Raw genomic sequence first — 23,770 nt, 5'->3', positions numbered from 1 at the left:
TCCATTAATTCATGCTGGTCTCACAAAAAAAAAAAAAAAAAAGAATCCACTGAGGTTTGTGGTTGTGTGATAAAATGATTTGTTCTTGTTTAAATACAAGAGAAAATCCTGTTGTGAAAAGTGTTGTATCAAAGCTTAGGTCAATATTTGCTCTCCTCTTCAGTGTAAATCACTCTAGGCTTTACATTAAGGCTCCTTTACCAAGCTCACTTCCCCTCCACAGCAGGGTCCTGACCCCATCACAAGAACCTAGAGACTAGAGAAAAAAGCCCAACTCAGTTCGAGTTTCATTTAACACACCTAACACCTCTGCCTGGAATACCTGGACTAGCACCACTCAACAACCCTCTCATGCCCTGGAGTTCAGTTTGTTTGTGTTACCTTTCCCCTTGAATTTTCACTTCATCTCAGTGAGACAAAGCGTCTTTACTTTTGTCTTTTTCCATTTTATATTCAAAGATATTTCTTTTCCTGCCTTCAAAATCAGGTTGATTACTCTATTGACTTTGATAACAATACACAAACATTTCATTTCTTTAGGAATTGATTCCTGAGTTCTACTATCTCCCAGAGATGTTTGTGAACAACAATGGCTACCATTTAGGAATGAGGGAAGATGGGACCATGATCTGTGACGTTGACTTGCCAGCCTGGGCCAAGAAACCAGAAGACTTTGTTCGGATAAACAGGATGGTAAGAATTGTTCATGTAATATGATATTAAGTCAAATAGTGCATCAACAAAATTAACTTCGCAGTAAAGATAAATATACTATTGTCTTGTAGCAATATAGACACCCAGAAATCTGACCTTTTACATACATATGCACTAATTTTAAACTCTGACTAGGACTATTGAAGAATGAAACAACTTTATCATGGCTTGATAATTTTTTTAACCTACAGATTGTTAGAACCTGCAATGTTTGACCTTGAAGCTGTAATGAAAACTGTTTATCAGAAGTTAGACTTCTAATCAGCTCATGGTACTCTGAACATTCACTGCTATTTCTCTTTGTAACCTCTCTTTAAGGTACTCCATTGGTTTTTATTTTACTTTTGTTGTCTTCTGTGTCTTTAATTAACCAATAAAATATATTAGCATGATAACTAACAGTTTTTATTGCTTCTATAAGTGCATATTTCTTATATACTTTTTTAACTTCCAATTGAAAGTGTCAATATTGTGATTTGCCAAATGAATTTTTATAGTATCTCATTTGTTTTAATGAAGTGTGATTACTTACTGATTAAGAAAAATGATTTACCCCTCTGACTGATTATTAATAGGTTTGATTTAAATTATTTTATTTAAGTTTATTTTATGAGACAGATAAAGAAAATGGAATGCGTAATCCATAAATATATAAGTAGTCTTATTGATTGCCATAGAGTTTGTGTGTTTGAGTTGTTCCACCATTTATATTTTATTTATGGATTGAATTATTAGAATAATTTCTTGTAGCAATTCTTTCTGAGCTATAGAGGAACAATAGCAACAATATGCATTTGCATTTTAATTTAGGCATAATCACTGACATCCTCTGTAAAAGCAGAGCGACTTCTGCAACACAGCTGGGTAAAAACAATATACTCTGACAAAAGGGGCCTCAGTGTTTTTGGACCTGAGGTAGAAGGTCACTGCAGGAACACTCCTGACCTTTTCAGCAAGAGTGGCAGAGTTTGGCTGGTCTTATGCAGGTGACCTTTCCTCATTCTCAGCCCACATTGCCTGGTTGTGCTCTATCAGGCTTGTACACCAGCAGCGTGGGGGGAGGAATAGGGAAAATGAGAAATTGTTAATGGCATGTCTGCATCACCTAAACAAAAAGAGGGTTGACTGGAACAGAAAAAAAGGGCTGCAGTCGATATTTGTCACTGTTGATGGGATACACATACCTGATGTTGCCTTGCATTGCTGTTCAAGCTCCCACAAAAATAATAGTCCGGTTCTTCTATTTTTGCTTTCTTTTGTTCTTTTTTTTTCATCTAGCCCACAGTTACTTCCTCTTTTATTTCATTTTCTGTCAGTGATTCTTTTGGACTCACCCTTTCTCTCCTTCTCCATTTTCCTTTCCTCCTTTCTTTCTGTCTCCCTCCCTCCCTCCTTCATCCTCCTCCTCCTACTTCCCATCTTTGCATGTGCCACTTTCAATTGTCGTGATATGCCCTGTGGCAAACTCTGCCTCTGTGAGCTCGAGCAGGCTTTGTTGGTAATGGCTGTTATTCCTGACATGAGGGGAGGAGTGTAAATTTCTCTTGCAAAGCTTCACCTCTGCCTGTATGGGAATTATGTTGTAGCACATTGTGGAACAATGCTCCAACCCCCATTGCATGTTTTCTATAGGTTCTGTAGTTTTGTAATAATCTATCTTAAATTATACCCAGAATCTCTCTCAAATCCTCCCACAAGACATCTAGCTTGCTTTTCCACTCTAATAAGTAATTCTTCCTTTTTTTAAATCTGCTGGTGGTTCCCCTGTAATATTTCAGTATTCATGTGATTTAAGGAAAGTTATTTTCCTCTGGTCAAGTTACTGACTGATAAAGTTGGACCCTGAACTGCCAGCTAAATCCTATCTTTTCTCATTGAAGGCTGTGCTTTAAATTGTTTTTTTACTGTCTATTTCTGAGATACAATGATAATTCATTGCTTTTGGGAAATCCTTTTGAAGGAGTTGAGTTTGTTTAAACTGCATTATCTGTGTATTTTCTATATTCTTATATTTGTTCTGATCAATTAAAAAAAAAGAGACACTTTTGCCCTTGTTGCTCTGTCTGAACAGCAGCCTGACAAACTGGAAGTGGGATGACCACAGTCTGTTTATCATAAAGAGAAGCATGAACAATAAGAAGAAATAATAACTCGTGGAAAAAATGATCAAAGAAAGATGATACATTCCACATACTTAATTATTAATCCTTAGTTTTACTACTCCACAAAGCCTTTCTTAGTCCACAAATAATGTTCTCTTTACTGTAGCAGTGCAAAGTTGAAGGACTAAAAGTGTCTTACACCTCATATCTCTCCACTTGTTTTGATACTTCCGTAAACATGCGCTTAGCACTAATCCAGCGGTGATAGAAAACTATGTCAGAGTTGTTTTAATATTCCTAATTTGCTATTCTTCTTCTTTTCGGTTAGGATAGAGGTCCCTCTCTGAAATTAGCTCAAATACTGGTTTCCCAAATTATTTCTTTTTAAGTTTTCCACCTTCTGCTGCTGGTTTGATTTGGCCATGGTTGCTAAATCCTACTAACTTAATGGGGCACATAAGAAGAAGACTTATTTTATCCCAACAGCTCATTTATTTATACAATGTACTTGCTATATGAGTGAAAAGCAGGGCTGCATGTGTTTTTTTTTAATTCCACATATGTAGTAAATGGGGTTGTAGATATCAAGTGTTTTACAGGATACCACGCCTTGCAAAATGTTTCATTCTTTAACTTTTTTTATTTTTTTTTTCTCATAAAACCTACAAAAACTTTAATATATTTTGTGTGATAGTCCAAAACAAAGTGAATGTAAAAGTTAATATTAAGTGGAAGGAAACTTTACATAGTTTTGTATTTTTTGGTTGTTTAGTTTTACGAAAAAAAATTCAAAAACTGTGGCTTATGTGTATGGGTCAGTGTTTCATAGGACCACCTTCTTCTGCATTTACACCTGCAGGTCTTTTGTAGGGTGTGTCTCTACCAGCTTAGGAAATCCAGAGGCTGGATATTTTTCCCAATTTCCTTTTTAACTTAGCTCAGGTTCACTCAGACGGGACAGAGAGTGCCTGTGAATGTACATTTTCAATTCTTGCCACAGATTCTCAATTGGATAAAAGCAGGTGTAAATTACTTTGTGTGTACAGGTCCTTCTCAAAATATTAGCATATTGTGATAAAGTTCATTATTTTCCATAATGTAATGATGAAAATTTAACATTCATATATTTTAGATTCATTGCACACTAACTGAAATATTTCAGGTCTTTTATTGTCTTAATGCGGATGATTTTGGCATACAGCTCATGAAAACCCAAAATTCCTATCTCACAAAATTAGCATATTTCATCCGACCAATAAAATAAAAGTGTTTTTAATACAAAAAACGTCAACCTTCAAATAATCATGTACAGTTATGCACTCAATACTTGGTCGGGAATCCTTTGGCAGAAATTACTGCTTCAATGCGGCGTGGCATGGAGGCAATCAGCCTGTGGCACTGCTGAGGTCTTATGGAGGCCCAGGATGCTTCGATAGCGGCCTTTAGCTCATCCAGAGTGTTGGGTCTTGAGTCTCTCAACGTTCTCTTCACAATATCCCACAGATTCTCTATGGGGTTCAGGTCAGGAGAGTTGGCAGGCCAATTGAGCGCAGTGATAGGCCATGCTGACAAATGAAATCTTCATCTCCATAAAGCTTTTCAGCAGATGGAAGCATGAAGTGCTCCAAAATCTCCTGATAGCTAGTTGCATTGACCCTGCCCTTGATAAAACACAGTGGACCAACACCAGCAGCTGACACGGCAGCCCAGACCATCACTGACTGTGGGTACTTGACACTGGACTTCTGGCATTTTGGAATTTCCTTCTCCCCAGTCTTCCTCCAGACTCTGGCACCTTGATTTCCGAATGACATGCAGAATTTGCTTTCATCCGAAAAAAGTACTTTGGACCACTGAGCAACAGTCCAGTGCTGCTTCTCTGTAGCCCAGGTCAGGCGCTTCTGCCGCTGTTTCTGGTTCAAAAGTGGCTTGACCTGGGGAATGCGGCACCTGTAGCCCATTTCCTGCACACGCCTGTGCACGGTGGCTTTGGATGTTTCTACTCCAGACTCAGTCCACTGCTTCCGCAGGTCCCCCAAGGTCTGGAAACGGCCCTTCTCCACAATCTTCCTCAGGGTCCGGTCACCTCTTCTCGTTGTGCAGCGTTTTCTGCCACACTTTTTCCTTCCCACAGACTTCCCACTGAGGTGCCTTGATACAGCACTCTGGGAACAGCCTATTCGTTCAGAAATTTCTTTCTGTGTCTTACCCTCTTGCTTGAGGGTGTCAATAGTGGCCTTCTGGACAGCAGTCAGGTCGGCAGTCTTACCCATGATTGGGGTTTTGAGTGATGAACCAGGCTGGGAGTTTTAAAGGCCTCAGGAATCTTTTGCAGGTGTTTAGAGTTAACTCGTTGATTCAGATGATTAGGTTCATAGCTCGTTTAGAGACCCTTTTAATGATATGCTAATTTTGTGAGATAGGAATTTTGGGTTTTCATGAGCTGTATGCCAAAATCATCCGTATTAAGACAATAAAAGACCTGAAATATTTCAGTTAGTGTGCAATGAATGTAAAATATATGAATGTTAAATTTTCATCATGACATTATGGAAAATAATGAACTTTATCACAATATGCTAATATTTTGAGAAGGACTTGTATATTGAAGTTTGTGGTTTTAATGAAACAAATGTGAAAAGGTTCAAGGTTGTGAATATTATTGCAAGACTCTGCAAACAATAATGACACATATAACAAAGTACACTGTCAATGCATACATATAAAGTTTTCATCTAATATTTTTGCTTCATAGCACTGTTTGAAATGTGTTATGTGTCAATAGGATTTATTGCTATGTTCAGTTGTATTCTGTTTTGTGTTTTAAGTTTGGTTTGCCTTGTGACTTGTGGCTCTAGTTCTTTGTGTTCTTGGTGTGCCTCTCACCTCTAATTGCCCTGTGCTCCTCTGACAGGCCCTGGAAAGCGAGTTTGTGTCATGTCAGCTGCACCAGTGGATTGACCTTATTTTCGGCTACAAGCAGCGAGGGCCGGAAGCGGTGCGTGCCCTCAACATTTTTCACCACCTGACTTATGAGGGCTCCGTCAGCCTGGACAGTATTGCTGACCCTTTGCTCAGAGAGGTAACGCTCTCACAGACATAAACACACACACATATATGTATTGTCATGGTGATGAAGCCACCTACTCTTACTCACCATGCATAAAACTTCCTGTGTATTTGTCCAGACGTGTCTCAGAGTTCCTGGAGCATTCATTTCATGCATCTGTCAGTCAATTAATATGTGATGAAAGTCTAACCCCTTGGGGTTGCTGACTCAGCATGATTACCTTAAGACTGACATAATTTTTGTTGACATTAGATTTTAATTCCACAGTTAAGTTTAATTGTTTTTTTGGGGTTTTTTTTATTCCTTACTGATAAATCTTTTATCCTAACATCATATTGCTATGTCCCTATTTCTTTTCTGTTGAATATACCTCATTTTGCTTTTCTTAATCAGGTCAAAAATCTGACTGTGCTCTTTGATCAGTCACCAGCAGTCATTCAGTCAATAGATACGCGAGAGCATCCTCTTAATTTAAACAAATTAACTCAGTAACTTTTAGGCGGATTATTCTGTTTGCATAATTGCAAAGGGAAAGGGGACCAAAGACTGCAGCAGCTGGCATGCATTGTGGCACTTTCCAGTGTGAGCTCTCCTCTCCCTGTGATATTCACCATCTGCTGTCTGCAAAACAACTCATTTATATACTGTCACTTCCAGGGGCGCCTTTATTTATCAAGTGACCACTATGCAAATCACCTGCAGAAGATTTGGCTTATCTAATTACCAAACCATATTGTGAAAGGTTTGGTTTTTATTATTTCAGGAAATAGTTTCAATGATGCCTTGTTTATTTTCCTTCCAACTGAAGGTTTTTAGCTGTCTTCCGCTGTCACAGTTGTTACCTTGAGTGGTGACAGTACTCTTAGTTAGTCTCACAATAGGAAGTCGGATATTTACAGTCCCTAATTAGACTCACATAGTCGAAAGTGTGAGATCTGAATTTCATTTTGCTGAAAAAAGAAACTGGATCTTTTAACTGATGTTATTTTAAAATGAGAGGACTAATCAAGACAGTCAAATTCTTTGTAATGTGTTATGTTTCACATGCTTTTTTAAAAAAATTTAATTTTGTGATTTTTTAAATCATTTTTATTGTGCTGTGCTCTTTACATTCAGATATTGTCTGGCAAACTACTATTTATCTGAACTAAAATAATCAAATCTTGGTGATATGTCAATCAAATGTAGCTCATGGGGTGGCCATAAGGTATATTATTTCCACCAGACTAACAACAAAATATAATAAAAATACATTTTGCAGGAAAACAGCTAAAGTTATTCACAGGCAGAAATAAATTTTGTTTTGTTGAAGCAGATAATGTTTCTTACCCCATCTTTTCACACATAAACAGTAGAGTTTATACATTTACAATTAAACTACAGATCCTGCAAAACATTGTAGTCCTCAAAAATCCTGTCATTTTTTTGTGTCTGTGTCTCAAAGTATGGTTATTATTAATAGAAATCCGATATTGTGTAAGGCATTCTAGCCTATTTTGGAAACTCATGTATGGCTTAATTGATATCTTGTGTTATAATCTTCTACATTTTCGGTTTGGTTTGTGCAAAGTGGGGTTTTTTTGGCATTCCAAAAACATTTAATTTGACTCATTGTAATCTGAATTCCACCCATTATTGTATTTTTTTGTATGTATTTTAAGAAACTTTTGTATGTATTTTAAGAAACCCCCCCCCCCCCCCCCCCCCCCCCCCCCCCCCAAGGTCAAGCTCTTACCTGCTTAGAAGAGTTAATGAGGTGGAACATGGAAATTTGCCCAGTGTCTGTCTCATTTAGATTTGTTGAAATGTGATGATGGACTCTTGGTATTGATTGATTTTGCGCCTGACAGGTGAAACCACATACCAGGCATTAGTCATAACAATTAAGGCATTTGGAATGTCAATAAATTAGAGGTCACAAAAGATCATTTCCTTGTGTCAGATGAAAATGATGACACTTCATGACATGCTGCCAGGACTCTGGTCTGTGGTTGAGAAACAATGACAGCTCTTCTTGGCATGCTGCCGGAACAGCGATCCTTCGCTGTGATTCCTCTCCTGACATCCTTTTCTTATGGAAAAACATGACAGCAACCCCTTGATTCAGACCCCACTGTGTCACTCACAAGTAAACAGACAAATTATTCATCAGTGGAACTCTATTGCTCCTCCTGCCACTGCCCCTCCTGCCACCCCTGCATCAACAAAGACACCAAAGTGTGCTGCAGCAAGCTTCTGACAGGCCTTAGGCTTGTTGACATTCTTTAAATTGATTTCACCTTGATATTCACATGTTGATGGAATACAAATGATCAAATGGTTCACATTACTGTATATATTACATATAAAGATTTTAATTTTCATTATATGTGACAAAAGCAGCATCTGACACATTATCTTACTCGTGCACACATTGTTTGAGACACATTTTGCTCTCACTTAAAGTCACATACATGTCTATTCTCAAATAATCACTTGTGAAAAAGCCTCGGGGCATGTTTTTGTTTTACTAAAGGATTTAATTTCTGACAAGACTGCCTGAAACAAATTTCTGTTGGCATGTAAAGGACAACAAAGTCATTACATGGGAAAATAATGCATTTGTTGTTGTGCATGCTTCTGTATGGTTTCTGTGCCAAGTTAGTTTTTTTTTTTTTCTTCTATAATATGTTGATATTCCTTAAAAGCCTAAGGTAATTGAAAATAATTTGGTGCGTTATCTTTGACCTCTGTCTAAAGGTCAAAAAGCTTGCTATAAATCTGTAGCTGTCACCAGTGATCCAAGGTCTCATGATTCAGCATGATCTAATGTTGCTTCAACAGTCAACTCAGGGCAATGTTTGCTTTTGTGTTGCTGCATGTGCACTCTGAAAAGTCATGCTAGATGATCATTCTACATGTAGAGGTCAATCTTAAAAAATAGAATTTTATTGGAAAAAGAAATTTCAGTAATTCAAGTCATAAAAGTGAAATGTAGCTCATCTCCGTTGTTGGATCTGGTGTCTCTCATCTTAGTCTTGACAATATCCCAAAAAGGATAGTGATTCTACGGTCACTAAATCAGGTATTGGTTCTTTTGTCAGTGTGGGCACGTCTTGGCTGGAAAATAAAATCAGTATTTTCATAAAGCTTTTTAGCAAAGTGAAGCATTAAATACTACTGGGTGGCTGTGCTGACTTTGCACTTGTAAAGCACAGTACACCAGCAGCAGTATGAAACATGCCTTCCCAAATCATCACACTGTGGAAACATCATACTGGACTTTGGACTACTTCAACTATGTGCCTTTCCAAACTCTGAGATCTTGATTTCCAAATGAGCACAGAATTGCCTTTAATTGAAAGAGGAGTTTGCACGACTGGGCAAGAGTCAGGTGCTTTTTGCAGCCCCAGTGAGACATTTCTGAAGTTGTCTCTGGTTAATGAGTAGCTCTACAAAAGTAATGCATCTGTTTCTCCCACTTAACATTCAATTAATATGCTTAGACACAGCAAACAATGAACAGCTTGCTTGTTTGTCAATCTCCTTTTATGGTTTACCCTCCTTGTTGACGATGGTCAATGACTTTCTGCTGGACAACTGTACAGTCACCAGTCTTCCCTATGTTTGTCTAGGACATAGCATACCATTTCACAAATAAAAACCCTTTATTTTATTGGTCTTATGTAAAATTCAAATTATCTGAGAAGCCGACTTGGGATTTTAGGTTTGGAATTAGCTGTAGGCCATATTCATTAAAATTAGGAAAATAAATATTTGTAAACTTGTAACTTGTATATTTGTAACTGTCACCAGTTTGGTAATTACACAGTAGCCTGAAGACCTGCCACCCCTTATGTATTGTTTCTGCCATCATTAAATATAAAGACACTCAGACAGATGGACATATTGTTATAAGGAATATCATGTGCTTACCCAAGCAAGGCAGTTTTGCCTTGGAGGGAAAATAATCCAAATGGTTTTAGTGAGCCACTTCTCAGCCAAACAACAAAATCTTGAAATATCTGAACTAATGATTTGCCTGTTAAGTACTCTCCACCTCAAAGTGGAATCCAGATATGTTTTTGACATCTATCTCGGGGGATCAATGCTCAAGCAGCGGAGAGATATTGATGTGTTGTGATCAGCTTGTGGAAAAAAATATTTATGATTTAACCTTCAACAGTGTAAATCCTTACAAAAAGACACAAACGTATAGAAAACTCGCCAAGAGTTCCTTTTGAACTATTACGGTTTAAGACTACCATCAATCAGCAGCCCAGTTTTCTTGGAGACATAATCCTCATAAGAAATAATTTGATGTTTTCCACATGACAGCTATCTCAGCCTTTATGGTCCATGTATCAAATTACTTTATTTGAACAGACACTTTGACCTTGAACCTAACCCTAAATAACCATAATGTCAGTTGCCTTAGTTACTTGGCAGACTTTGTTGTAAAAAAAAAAAAAAACACGCTTACGTTTAATGGTTGCCAAATGTGCAAACCAGCTCACATGAAACTTTCCCTGCTGCATGACAGCGCTCAACAGTGTGGGCAATGCCTTTTATGGAGCCGTGCAAGATCTGAAGTGACCAGGCGGTGTTGGGGGCGACTGTGTGCCTCGCAGGTGGCCTGTCCTAATTCGGCATCACCTCTAAACATCCTGTGCCACATGTCTTACTGTGGCATTTGCTACCCAGTGGGTCATTTTTGATAGTGAGTGGTGTGTACAGGCATAGGAAAATGAGGGCCAGTCACCCAGTCAATCAGGAGGGCTGAGCAATGTATGTTTCTTTGTGCACAATGGCATTGACGGACATCTACAAGCTCTTCTGATGGTGGAAAATACTTCAGTCACATCAATCACCTCCACCTTAGGGTGCCACACTTTCAGTCAAGCTCAGCAGCTCTCACTGCTTCTGTTTTGTTTTTTCTTGTTACAAGCAGAGAAGCTCATTTGTCTGTTTTGGGGTTTGTTCTCTAAAAATACAAAAGTTCAGATTCTTCTGGTGTTATTCTTTTCCTGCTGCTCATTATCTGACTTCAGTTGCTGTTTATATGTTTTTCTCCCTGTTAGTCTCATAGTTTCTACCCCATAAATCATCCTTCATTGAGGTAGTACCTTTACCTAACTCACAAAGTCTTTCTTATGCAGTGTTCTGTTTGTGTGTGTGTGTGCATGTGTGTATATACACACTTGCTTTTGTGCTTTGTTTCAAGTACAATAACATCTAAAAGCACGCTGGCCTGCCGCAGTTCTATCTGGATGTCACTCCAGGTTAATGTTTGTGCAGTTGGGGCCCCTGCTCCTGGAAATGGGGAATGGTTAACTGAAGCATGTTAATAGGAAAAGGCTTGTCTCTTCCATACTAACACTTGGATGACTCTGCAGGCAGAGGGGGAAGGGGGTGCACCCAGGCGGATTGGGAGTGCACCCCTTTCCCTTTACCTCCCCCCTTCCTCAGAGGCATGGCTGAGTTAGGATTTGCTTGCATTGTCAAGTAACGCATTGACCCATCACTTTGATGCATATTGATTGTGACAGCCACTCTCTCACTCTCTCACTCTCTCCCGCAGGCCACAGAGGCACAGATCCAGAACTTTGGACAGACGCCATCTCAGTTGCTTATCGAGCCACATCCTCCACGCAGCTCCGCCATGCACCTGGTGAGAACAGTGAGCATGCTGGGAACATCCACTGCACCTCTGGATGTGTGTGTGTGTGCTTCAGGGAGGCTGTGCAGACCTGTTATATTTTACTCGGTGTATACAAGCAAGCATAAGTCTAAGAAAAATGATCTCCCCATTCTATGCATTTTTCCATTCTTTTCATTTTTAACAGAAGTTAAATATTTATTTTTTATCTCATGTTTTCATGGTCCCTCTTCTTTTTTTTATTAGTACCAGTAGATTGTTGTGTTTTTTAACTGGTCCTGCTGAAAAGTAATGAAGTTTAATGAGAACAGTGCTCCCTACTGGCCTAATAGGCCCAGTCTTAGTGCTTAAAATGGCTTTTCACTCTTAAATTCGTGTATGATGTCTAAAACCACAAGCAGCAGTATGTTAAATTGGGATTTTTGTAATATACCAACACAAAGTAGAGCATAATTGTGAAATGGAAGGAAACATTCACATGGATTTCACAATTTATTTACAAATAAAAATCTGAAAAGTACGACAAACACATGTAGTCAGCCCCTTTTACTCTGATACCCCTGAATAGAATCCAGCAAAAGCAACTGGCACCTAATCAGTAAACAGAGCACATCTGTCAATCTCAGTATAAATACAGTTGTTCTGTGAAGGCTTCAGATGTTTGTTAGAGAACATTAGTGAACAAACAGCATGATTAAGACCAAGAACATAACAGGCTGATAATAATGTTGTGAGGATGTTTAAAGCATGGTTTGGCTTTAAAACATAATCCTAAACTTTACCATAGACCTCTGTCCAATCCATAATCTAAACATGGAAAGAACATAACACACGTTCAGATGTACTGAGACATGGTCATCCAACTCAGCTGACAGGCCAGGCAATGAGAGCATTGTTCAGAGAGGCAGCCAAGAGGGATCCACATCTGCATGGATCCATGGCTCAGGTGGGAGAATCTAAGACCAACATTAATTGTACACATTGTAAATCTTGCCTTTGTGGAAGAGTAGCAACATTGTTCAATTGTTAAACGAAAGCCAGAAGATTTCCCATCTGCAGTTTGCCACAAGTAAAGGGGACACAGCAAACATGGGAAAGAAGGTGCTCTGGTTAGCTGACACTAAAATTATGTCGAAGATTTCGAAATGGGAAAAACCTTAAGAGATATTTAACTTTCGAATAACTACCCTTATCTGCATGGCTCTCTGTTGTCCAAACATCAAATGCCTCATTAGATAATTTTAAAATCTTTTTCTTAATTTGATCACATTGTCAGAAGACATGATTTTTTTATATTTAAGTCCATTTTATTTAACAGCACTCCATATTTAATAAAAGATAAAAGTAGTTCACCCACAAAGTGCTGCGACTGTCAACACAAGCAGGAGAAAAAGAAATAACTAAAAGTGGAAAATACTTAGAAAGAAAACAGCTCATTTATAAAACTTTATCCAAATTGTTAGATTTTTTGTGTTTTATGTGAAACAGGCTTAACATGCATGTTTCTGTTTCAGCCATCATGTATGAATTATCTTCTCCATCTCCAGCTTTCCTCGGCTCTCCTTGTTGTAATCCTTTGTCTAATTGTCCAATGGGGATGTTGCATGAAGTTCTCCTTTGTGTCTGAACCTTGTTTTTCTTCCATATTAATTCTTCTTGCATTCTTTTCTTACATAATTTCATACTTCCTCTCGTCATCTTTTCCATGTCCTCCTTTCTTTCTCCCTACGTTCATCCTCTCCAACCATCATGACGCCTCCATCTTTTTCCACATTTTTGTCTTTTCTCTCTTCTACTCAATAGTGTTTCCTTCCGCAGAGTCCACTCATGTTCAAGGACCAGATGCAGCAGGATGTCATCATGGTGTTAAAGTTTCCATCCAATTCGCCTGTAACGCATGTGGCTGCCAACACCCTGCCCCATCTCACTATACCAGCTGTGGTCACCGTCACCTGTAGCCGCCTATTTGCCGTCAATCGATGGCACAACACTGTTGGTGAGTGAAGCTGAAGTCACATAGTAGGTGATAGAAGTTCAAACACAGACATATGCTCTTGGGGAAAAAAATTGTGGCACATGTGATACCTACCACAGCAGCGGTCCTGTAAAATCACTTCATCACAGTCACAAAAAACCTTCCCACTGCTCATAATAGAGCTATTGCAAGCTGTCTATGAGAGCAACTAGCACCTTCCAGGTAAGCTGACTGAGTGTTTCCACATGTTCCTTTTCAGACATGTGTGAACAACATTACCCACTGAGCCCCTCCCTATGAACGAGCCTCACCTCAGGGTTAAAGGGTCAAAGCAATGGTTACTAGGAAATTAGGCCACAACTGCACCACATTCTCTTCACACGTTCACATCTGTTATTGCAGAAAATACGTTTTGCTCAGGACCAAAGAGTACGTAGTGTGTGGTTCCCCTAATGAACACATCTGCAGCTCCCTGACTATCCTGTTGGAGAGGAAGGAAATACAGGCTCAATTTTTAAAATTAAAACAATGATAAGGTCTCTGGATTTTTAGGCACGTTCCCTTATCAAAATTATATCAAGATACTTTTTTTTACGTGATTGAAATGACATTTCATGTTGGGTGTGAAAAGCCTAATAAAGCATAAACCTCCACATTAATTAAAATGTCTATAAAAGGAGAAAGAATGGTTTTGTTACTGTATGAATGTGAAATTGATAAAAAAAAATGTATGCATGTATTCTTACCTGAATCCAGGTCTCCGGGGAGCACCAGGCTATTCTCTGGAACAGGCTCATCACCTCCCTATAGAGATGGATACTCTGGTTGGTGAGTGAGCTTAAAGGAGAAAACACAGCTTCAAACAAAAAGAGGACATGAATATTTGTCCTTTATATCTATTTTAGCAGAAGGAGCTATACCACAGGTATAGTAGGGTTCTTCATTTTGTTTTTTCCTCTCAGCCAACAATACTGGCAGCAACAAGCGTCAGATCACAGACCTAGTGGACCAAAGCATCCAAATCACCACACACTGTTTTGTGGTGACAGCTGACAACCGCTACATCCTGGTGTGTGGCTTCTGGGACAAGAGCTTCCGAGTGTACTCCTCTGAGACAGGTAGGTTATAGTGTAAACTCTGTTCCCTACCGAGCTGCGCGCTGATGTGTGGAGGACTGAGTGCTATGACAGTAATGATACAGTATCGGTGCAACTGTCTTCTGACACACTGTATAGAAAAATTGATAGATTTACACCTTTGCAATTAATTATTAACTGCTAAGAGAACAACTTGTTGTCCCTATAGCTCATTAAAAAATGGTGATTGTATTCAGCTGGGACCACTTGACATGGTTCGGAGATAAATTGCAAGACTTCTTTATTATTATTATATTTTCATCTATACAAGCCTCTCAATCCTTCATCTTAAATAATAGTAAAAATTGGATAAAACAAATTCAGCTGTTGCTTGTGAACATTTTTTTAAGTTTATAGTTGAGTCATTTTTGCCTTTCAAGACATCATCTAAAACCAAACACCAACCAAATTCATCTATGCACTTTATTCTCCGAAGGCAAGTTGACTCAGATCATTTTTGGCCACTGGGATGTGGTGACATGTCTGGCCAGATCAGAGTCTTACATCGGAGGCGATTGCTACATTGTTTCTGGATCCAGGGATGCTACCCTACTGCTTTGGTACTGGAGTGGGCGGCACCATATCATTGGTGACAACCCTAATAACGGTGAGTATGCAGTGTTTCTAGTATTTGTACAAGTAAAACAAAAAATTACATTGTATCTTGAACAAATTACTATCTGCAGCCCACAATGCACTCAAAGATCAGATTGCCGTGTTTTTTTTCTTTAATAAAGAAGTCATTGCAAGCTGTTTTAACCATCCTTAAAATGTTATTCAAGGTTCAGACTACCGTCTTATTGTGAAGGATAGCATTGCAGGAACTTGTCTCGGCTGTATTTACACTATAAATAGACATCAACTCCTTCTGCAAAAAACGCCTTGTGGTATAAGTGACTTTATAAGCAGACCCTCTGCAACAATATCGCAACAAATCAGACCAGTTGGTAACAAATGAATAGACAAAATAGTTCACTAATTAGGATACCCGAGAAATAGTAGCGACGGGCAGTGCAAAAACTATTCATCAAATGTTTTTATCAACTTAGAAACAGTGCAACTATTAATAATCTAGCAATTATATTTGAAAAAAAAAAAAAACTTTCAAATGATATTTACTCAGTTTGCTGCAAGCACACACAAAGCTCTCCCGAGTAGCTTAAGCAACTGGACACAACTATAAAGTCAATATTGCTCTCACATAGACATCCTCCATCGATCATTTCTGTCCTATTTGCCTCTCTGGAAAGTACCCACAAGATTGAGGCTTCAATTGGCTGTGTCAATTGCGATTGTCAGGTGGGCCAGCCAAAGAGGGTGCAGAGCAGATTTAATGCACAGACAGTAGCATTATAGACTTTGTACTTTTTATTGGTTGAAATATCCTCACTTTACTTTCACTGCCTTTTGCTTGCCACCAAGACGCTGCATTTGAATGACAATCAAACAAAACTTGCAACTTAATTTTAAAATGGTAGTTTACACGGCATACCAAAGAGGGAAGAAATAAAACTGATGACACAAAGCAAGAGCAAAGAACAACAATAGTAAGAATTTGCCCTATTGGTCAAACAATTATCTCTCTGCTTTGGCATATTGTCATTACGTTTTACCCCTTCACAGCCAAATATTGCCATATTGCCTTCCCCTAGTGTGCATTAGTCTCAACTCTTAAAGTAGCAAAATACATTTCAGTGATTTAATTTAAACATGGAATTTGTTCTTTGTTTTGAAGTTAAACCCTATAAACTCTATTAAAGTGCATGGGGCTTTTTTTCAACACCTTAATTATGTTGAAGCCATTTTTTGATCAGCACTGGAACAAAAAGACTGTTCATTAAAAAAAAATCTAAAAAGTTTAGATGGAATAAATTATCTGTGAGCTACCTGTTTGATTATTGATACTGAGTGGAACCATTTTTAACAAGAGGACTCCAAGGGCAAGATGAATAAAACTCTGAATTTGCATACAGGTCCTTCTCAAAATATTAGCATATTGTGATAAAGTTCATTATTTTCCATAATGTCATGATGAAAATTTAGCATTCATATATTTTAGATTCATTGCACACTAACTGAAATATTTCAGGTCTTTTATTGTCTTAATACGGATGATTTTGGCATACAGCTCATGAAAACCCAAAATTCCTATCTCACAAAATTAGCATATTTCATCCGACCAATAAAATAAAAGTGTTTTTAATACAAAAAACGTCAACCTTCAAATAATCATGTACAGTTATGCACTCAATACTTGGTCGGGAATCCTTTGGCAGAAATGACTGCTTCAATGCGGCGTGGCATGGAGGCAATCAGCCTGTGGCACTGCTGAGGTCTTATGGAAGCCCAGGATGCTTCGATAGCGGCCTTTAGCTCATCCAGAGTGTTGGGTCTTGAGTCTCTCAACATTCTCTTCACAATATCCCACAGATTCTCTATGGGGTTCAGGTCAGGAGAGTTGGCAGGCCAATTGAGCACAGTGATACCATGGTCAGTAAACCATTTACCAATGGTTTTGGCACTGTGAGCAGGTGCCAGGTCGTGCTGAAAAATGAAATCTTCATCTCCATAAAGCTTTTCAGCAGATGGAAGCATGAAGTGCTCCAAAATCTCCTGATAGCTAGCTGCATTGACCCAGACCTTGATAAAACACAGTGGACCAACACCAGCAGCTGACACGGCACCCCAGACCATCACTGACTGTGGGTACTTGACACTGGACTTCTGGCATTTTGGCATTTCCTTCTCCCCAGTCTTCCTCCAGACTCTGGCACCTTGATTTCCGAATGACATGCAGAATTTGCTTTCATCCGAAAAAAGTACTTTGGACCACTGAGCAACAGTCCAGTGCTGCTTCTCTGTAGCCCAGGTCAGGCGCTTCTGCCGCTGTTTCTGGTTCAAAAGTGGCTTGACCTGGGGAATGCGGCACCTGTAGCCCATTTCCTGCACACGGTGGCTTTGGATGTTTCTACTCCAGACTCAGTCCACTGCTTCCGCAGGTCCCCCAAGGTCTGGAATCGGCCCTTCTCCACAATCTTCCTCAGAGTCCGGTCACCTCTTCTCGTTGTGCAGCGTTTTCTGCCACACTTTTTCCTTCCCACAGACTTCCCACTGAGGTGCCTTGATACAGCACTCTGGGAACAGCCTATTCGTTCAGAAATTTCTTCCTGTGTCTTACCCTCTTGCTTGAGGGTGTCAATAGTGGCCTTCTGGACAGCAGTCAGGTCGGCAGTCTTACCCATGATTAGTGTGCAATGAATCTAAAATATATGAATGTTAAATTTTCATCATGACATTATGGAAAATAATGAACTTTATCACAATATGCTAATTCTTTGAGAAGGACCTGTAAATACTCTAGAAAAACATTCACATTTCTGTCTGTATTGGTAAATACTTTAGTTCCATACCCATGCTCATTTTAAATAAATGTCAACTATCCCCTTCTCAGTAATTTCTTCATAAAACATTGGAATTATTACCAAAGACAAAGCTCAGTTTTACCAGTGAAAACAATTTTAATTCAAGTAAAAGGAAAGCCATTACATTTTCTTTTATCATTTCTGGATTAATGACCCGGACAAAAAATGTGAATGGGATAAAGGAAATTTTCTGTAAAATTCAAAATAAACCTCAAAACCAAAAGCTGATACGTCACACGTTTTGAGGTCATTTCAGTGCTCAGAAATTGTTCTTTTTTTTTTTTTTCAACTTTATCAATCTTCAGTGTATTTTTTTCAGGATTTTATGTGATGGATCAGCAGAAAGTAGTACATAGATGTGAAGTGGAAGGAAAAATGTATGGTTTAGTTATGAGTGTGGGGTGCATTTTATATTTGGTCCTGTTTGATACCCCTAAATAAAATACAGTACGGCTGATAACCTTTAAAAGTTTCCTCATCAGTAAACACAATCCACCTGTCTGTAATTTCATCTTTGTATAAACACAGCTCTTTTTTGAAATCCTCAGATGTTTGTAAGAAAACAGTAATGAACAGACAGGTTAAAAAGTGTTGACACCGGAGGGCTAAGTACAAGTGCAGACCACACTTTTCAGTTTTTTTATTTTTTTATTTTGGGAAAAATGTTAAGAATCATTTCTTATTTTCCTTCCTCTTCACCTGTGTCCACTACTTTGTGTTGGCCAATCACATAATTTAAATTAAGTGTATTGAAATGAATTTTTTAAAGGGATATGAATACTTTTGTAATGTATTTTTAAACGTCATGTCAAATGTGGGTTGTTTTTTTTTGTCCATCTACATCATAATTTATTAAACTTGCTCTCAGACCTTGGCACTGGTGTGTAATTACTGTTCCTGATTTACACTGGGGATTGGAAAAACTGACATGGAATTTTAATTCCTTAAAATTCCTGGTGTTGGAAAGAAAAATAAAAAAATAAGAAAGCTCATTTGCTCTGGATAGTGGTACATGTTTATTCTTTGAAATCTTGTGTTTTCAGTTGTGAACGATTCTTGGAGCTTTAGATTAGTTGCAAGCGTCTTCTAATTAACTTCACTGAGGCTTTGACAGTTAATTAAGAATTTCAGCTTGGATGCCTCCAATTAGCAAGGGGCAACATCACTTGTGTTACTGCAGTAAGAAGGGAGTATTCTCTTGATACCCACACCGCGTGCTTGCAATGCATCTTTAGTGGACAGAAGAAAAACTAAACATAGTATACTGATGAATAGAGATTAGGATATGATTTAGAATCATCCACGAAGATGTTTACATTATAGATCTACATATAATCTATATATAAACTGTGTAGGCAGACAATAGATTTATATAAATGTAAATAGCAGGTATTTTTGCCATCAGGAATAATATGCAATCCCCTTTTTATATGATTGGAATGGTCGTCTGCATTTGAATGCCCTAATTTCAGGCCTGTTGCTTATTGCTGGTTAAAACATTTTTAAAATAAGCTAATGTTCTCTGTCATCCTGAAAGTATGTCCTGGGCTAGAAAATTTTGATCGCCCACACCTTAAAAGGCTGCATGTGCTGTAAATGTGCTTAAATTAAACCAACCACAATTCCTTGTCTGTCATTTTTCAGTGTCTCAATCTCACCCATTCACACTGGTGGTAAAATATATTTTCACCAGGGTAGTTGTGGTGGCTGAATCCACTTCTCCCAAGGGCTACCAAAATAATGGAGGTATATTCAAAGCACCGTGATTGAATCTTTTGATGAGCAGGTGAGCTTTCTTTTACTCCCTGGGGTGTTATTTTGACACTTGTCCTATTCAGTTCACTCTCAGCGACTGGTCCTGAGACTGACAGGGCAGCACTGGTCCCAGTCTCTAGGGGACCATGATGCATCGATCATAGTCCAGCTTGCTGACTGGACTGCTGCAGCTGTGCAGAGGCATACCAAGTTAGTGTATGATGATTGTGGGTTTTAACAAATCTGCAAAATCTTTCACAAGGATGACATAAATTAAGGCAATCTCATTTACCCAAATTCTTATTTTTTGGCAAACATTGAAGCATTACTTCAGACCTATAAAGAAAAGCCTCAAATTTCTAATTAAAAAAATATATCAATTGAAAGGTAATTCTTTATTTAGTTCATTCCGTGATTTAAAAAGAAAACAAACTGTCCAATATGGTCACCACTGCCATGGAGCAAGTACTCTCAATGAAGTAGCTTATAAAACTACGTTTTAGCAGCAATTACAAAGTAATTTGTTTTGTTTGACACTGCAGAAAATTGTTGACCCTCCTTTCTTTAGAACATTGTGGAGGTTCAGTACAAAGCTAAAATATTTTAATAAGATGAAGATCTGCAATTGCCAATTGCAGCAGCCTCATTCCTTTCATTTTCAGCCATTCTGTTGAATTGCTGTTGTGTATAGGATCATAGTCTTGTTGATCAATGACGTTCTCCCAATATTTACCTGTCTGTCAGATGACCCCACATTTGACTATGGAATACCGTGGTATACGCAGAAGCTCAAAGTCAGCTCAATGACTGCAAGGTTTGCAAGTCCTGTGGCTGCAAATAAGCCCAAATCATCAACCTTCCACCACCATGCCTGAATGTGGGAACAGGTTATTTGCTCTGATAGGCTGTGCTTGCTGTGGCCAAGCAATTTTACAATTTTCTTACCTGTACAAATGATACTTCTTCAGAAGTCTGGTGCTTTATTCAGATGCAACTTTGAAAAACCTAACTCATTCTGCCATATTTGTTTTAAAAAGAAAACACTTTGTCTTCAACACCCTACTAAACAAGCCATGATTGTTCAGTATTTTCTAATTACTCTGTCATGAACATCTAACACCCCACATTGGGCAAGAGGTGGGATAGACCCTGGATAGGTTGCCAGTCCACCACAAGGCAACACAGACACTGAACCATGCTTGGACAAATAATCGCAATTTAGAGTATTTGTTTAACCTAACAGCCATTTTTTAGGAAAGGGAGGAAACCATAATACACTGAGAGAACCAATGCCTAGATAGGGTGAACTTGCAAACTTTATGTAGAAAGAGCCCAGGCTGGAATTCAAACTAGGACTTTCTTGTTGTAACCGGGCTTTTAGGACAGCATGTAGCTGGGCTTAAAACCCCTCCTGGATTTTGGGCAACAACCTTCTTTTTATGCATATTGCCAATTTCTTTATATCATAGTGTAAACTGTGTTTCCAGACAAGCAAACTGCCAAAAATCCTGCTTTTATGAAGGTTATTCTTGCTAATGAGCAGTTAATTAGGTTTTTTTCTTTAGCAGCTAATAGAAATGGTAAAGTTGTACTTGTTTTTCTCCCATTAACTGTAATATATATAATTTAATATAGCAGCTTACAGTGAATTGTAAATCTTTAAAGAAAAAACAAACTAAGTACAGTTATTGATCAATGATTTAATTAGTGATAAGGTTATTTTTAGAAAGATTACTTTTCCATGTAGTAAGATCCTAGGGTCAGTGGCTGGAGGTGCCATTATTCACCCCTCAGTAACCTCTCCCCCAGCAATCATCAATCAAGAGGCACATGGGAGAGAATCAAGTGGCTTGGCAGCCATCTCTGCATTTACATAACAATTCAAAAGGACAGATGTATGTCACGATCACAGTGCTTCTATTTATATGTACTGGCTAAAAAATGTTTAGTGGATTAAATCTTTAAACCTAGTTTCACAGTGTATTTATCATCTGAACAATTTTGTTAAACTACATCTATTAATTAGTTTAATGATGATGTGCATGTCTCATCTTTTAGGTGACTACCCAGCACCACGAGCAGTTCTGACTGGTCATGACCAGGAAGTTGCGTGTGTGTCAGTCTGTGCAGAGCTGGGCCTTGTCATCAGTGGAGCAAAAGGTCAGTGTGCTTCTTTGTCTATTCATGTAGCTGTCATCAGGAAAACGTGGAGCACTAGAAATGCTTTTTAAAAAGGCTTTAAAGCAAAGCATGTTCACAGGCAAACTTACAGTACAGTAACATACTGATCCATGCAAAATGATCAGGAATATGTCCAGCTTTTTTTTTTTTAGCTAAATAGTTACCTCACACTATTTTTTGGATTCGACAGAGGGTCCATGTCTGGTCCACACCATAACCGGGGACCTGCTACGGGCCCTGGAAGGACCAGATAACTATCAGTGTCCACGGCTCATCTCCGTGTCCAGCGAGGGTCACTGCATCATCTGTTACGAGAGAGGCCGCTTCTGCAATTTCAGCATAAATGGAAAACTGCTGGCACAGATGGAGGTCAATGATACCACAAGGGTAAAGAAAGTTGACATAGTACACTTGATGAAACATAGTAGAATATCCTCAAATACAGGTCCTTCTCAAAATATGAGCATATTGTGATAAAGTTAATTATTTTCCATAATGTCATGATGAAAATTTAACATTCATATATTTTAGATTCATTGCACACTAACTGAAATATTTCAGGTCTTTTATTGTCTTAATACGGATGATTTTGGCATACAGCTCATGAAAACCCAAAATTCCTATCTCACAAAATTAGCATATCATTAAAAGGGTCTCTAAACGAGCTATGAACCTAATCATCTGAATCAACGAGTTAACTCTAAACACCTGCAAAAGATTCCTGAGGCCTTTAAAACTCCCAGCCTGGTTCATCACTCAAAACCCCAATCATGGGTAAGACTGCCGACCTGACTGCTGTCCAGAAGGCCACTATTGACACCCTCAAGCAAGAGGGTAAGACACAGCAAGAAATTTCTGAACGAATAGGCTGTTCCCAGAGTGCTGTATCAAGGCACCTCAGTGGGAAGTCTGTGGGAAGGAAAAAGTGTGGCAGAAAACGCTGCACAACGAGAAGAGGTGACCGGACCCTGAGGAAGATTGTGGAGAAGGGCCGATTCCAGACCTTGGGGGACCTGCGGAAGCAGTGGACTGAGTCTGGAGTAGAAACATCCAGAGCCACCGTGCACAGGCGTGTGCAGGAAATGGGCTACAGGTGCCGCATTCCCCAGGTCAAGCCACTTTTGAACCAGAAACAGCGGCAGAAGCGCCTGACCTGGGCTACAGAGAAGCAGCACTGGACTGTTGCTCAGTGGTCCAAAGTACTTTTTTCGGATGAAAGCAAATTCTGCATGTCATTCGGAAATCAAGGTGCCAGAGTCTGGAGGAAGACTGGGGAGAAGGAAATGCCAAAATGCCAGAAGTCCAGTGTCAAGTACCCACAGTCAGTGATGATCTGGGTGCCGTGTCAGCTGCTGGTGTTGGTCCACTGTGTTTTATCAAGGGCAGGGTCAATGCAGCTAGCTATCAGGAGATTTTGGAGCACTTCATGCTTCCATCTGCTGAAAAGCTTTATGGAGATGAAGATTTCATTTTTTAGCACGACCTGGCACCTGCTCACAGTGCCAAAACCACTGGTAAATGGTTTACTGATCATGGTATCACTGTGCTCAATTGGCCTGCCAACTCTCCTGACCTGAACCCCATAGAGAATCTGTGGGATATTGTGAAGAGAACGTTGAGAGACTCAAGACCCAACACTATGGATGAGCTAAAGGCCGCTATCGAAGCATCCTGGGCCTCCATAAGACCTCAGCAGTGCCACAGGCTGATTGCCTCCATGCCACGCCACATTGAAGCAGTCATTTCTGCCAAAGGATTCCCAACCAAGTATTGAGTG

The 23,770-nt window shown here is 39.0% G+C and overlaps 1 protein-coding gene across 8 annotated transcripts in view; it reads left to right on the top strand.

Moving 5' to 3' along the window:
* The window catches only part of nbeab (neurobeachin b), a 302,755-nt gene that overhangs the window by 274,896 nt on the left and 4,089 nt on the right, over window positions 1-23,770 (top strand). For 3 of the 8 annotated variants that reach the window (XM_047391759.1, XM_047391756.1, XM_047391755.1), the window contains 9 exons: window positions 541-693; window positions 5,731-5,898; window positions 11,447-11,536; window positions 13,328-13,520; window positions 14,256-14,327; window positions 14,462-14,617; window positions 15,072-15,242; window positions 21,871-21,972; window positions 22,184-22,380. In XM_047391759.1, the coding sequence (XP_047247715.1) occupies window positions 541-693; window positions 5,731-5,898; window positions 11,447-11,536; window positions 13,328-13,520; window positions 14,256-14,327; window positions 14,462-14,617; window positions 15,072-15,242; window positions 21,871-21,972; window positions 22,184-22,380 (1,302 nt within the window). Of the gene's footprint in view, window positions 1-540; window positions 694-5,730; window positions 5,899-10,946; window positions 10,985-11,446; window positions 11,537-11,711; window positions 13,521-14,255; window positions 14,328-14,461; window positions 14,618-15,071; window positions 15,243-21,870; window positions 21,973-22,183; window positions 22,381-23,770 lie in introns of those variants that run through there. The other 5 variants (XM_047391757.1, XM_047391761.1, XM_047391762.1 and 2 more) reach the window with 5 other exon arrangements.

This window comes from Girardinichthys multiradiatus, chromosome 18, assembly GCF_021462225.1.
Source record: "Girardinichthys multiradiatus isolate DD_20200921_A chromosome 18, DD_fGirMul_XY1, whole genome shotgun sequence".
Taxonomy (NCBI): Eukaryota; Metazoa; Chordata; class Actinopteri; order Cyprinodontiformes; family Goodeidae; genus Girardinichthys; species Girardinichthys multiradiatus.
The sequence above is the reverse complement of the archived record's forward strand: the minus strand, read 5'-3'. Positions and strand labels throughout refer to the sequence as shown.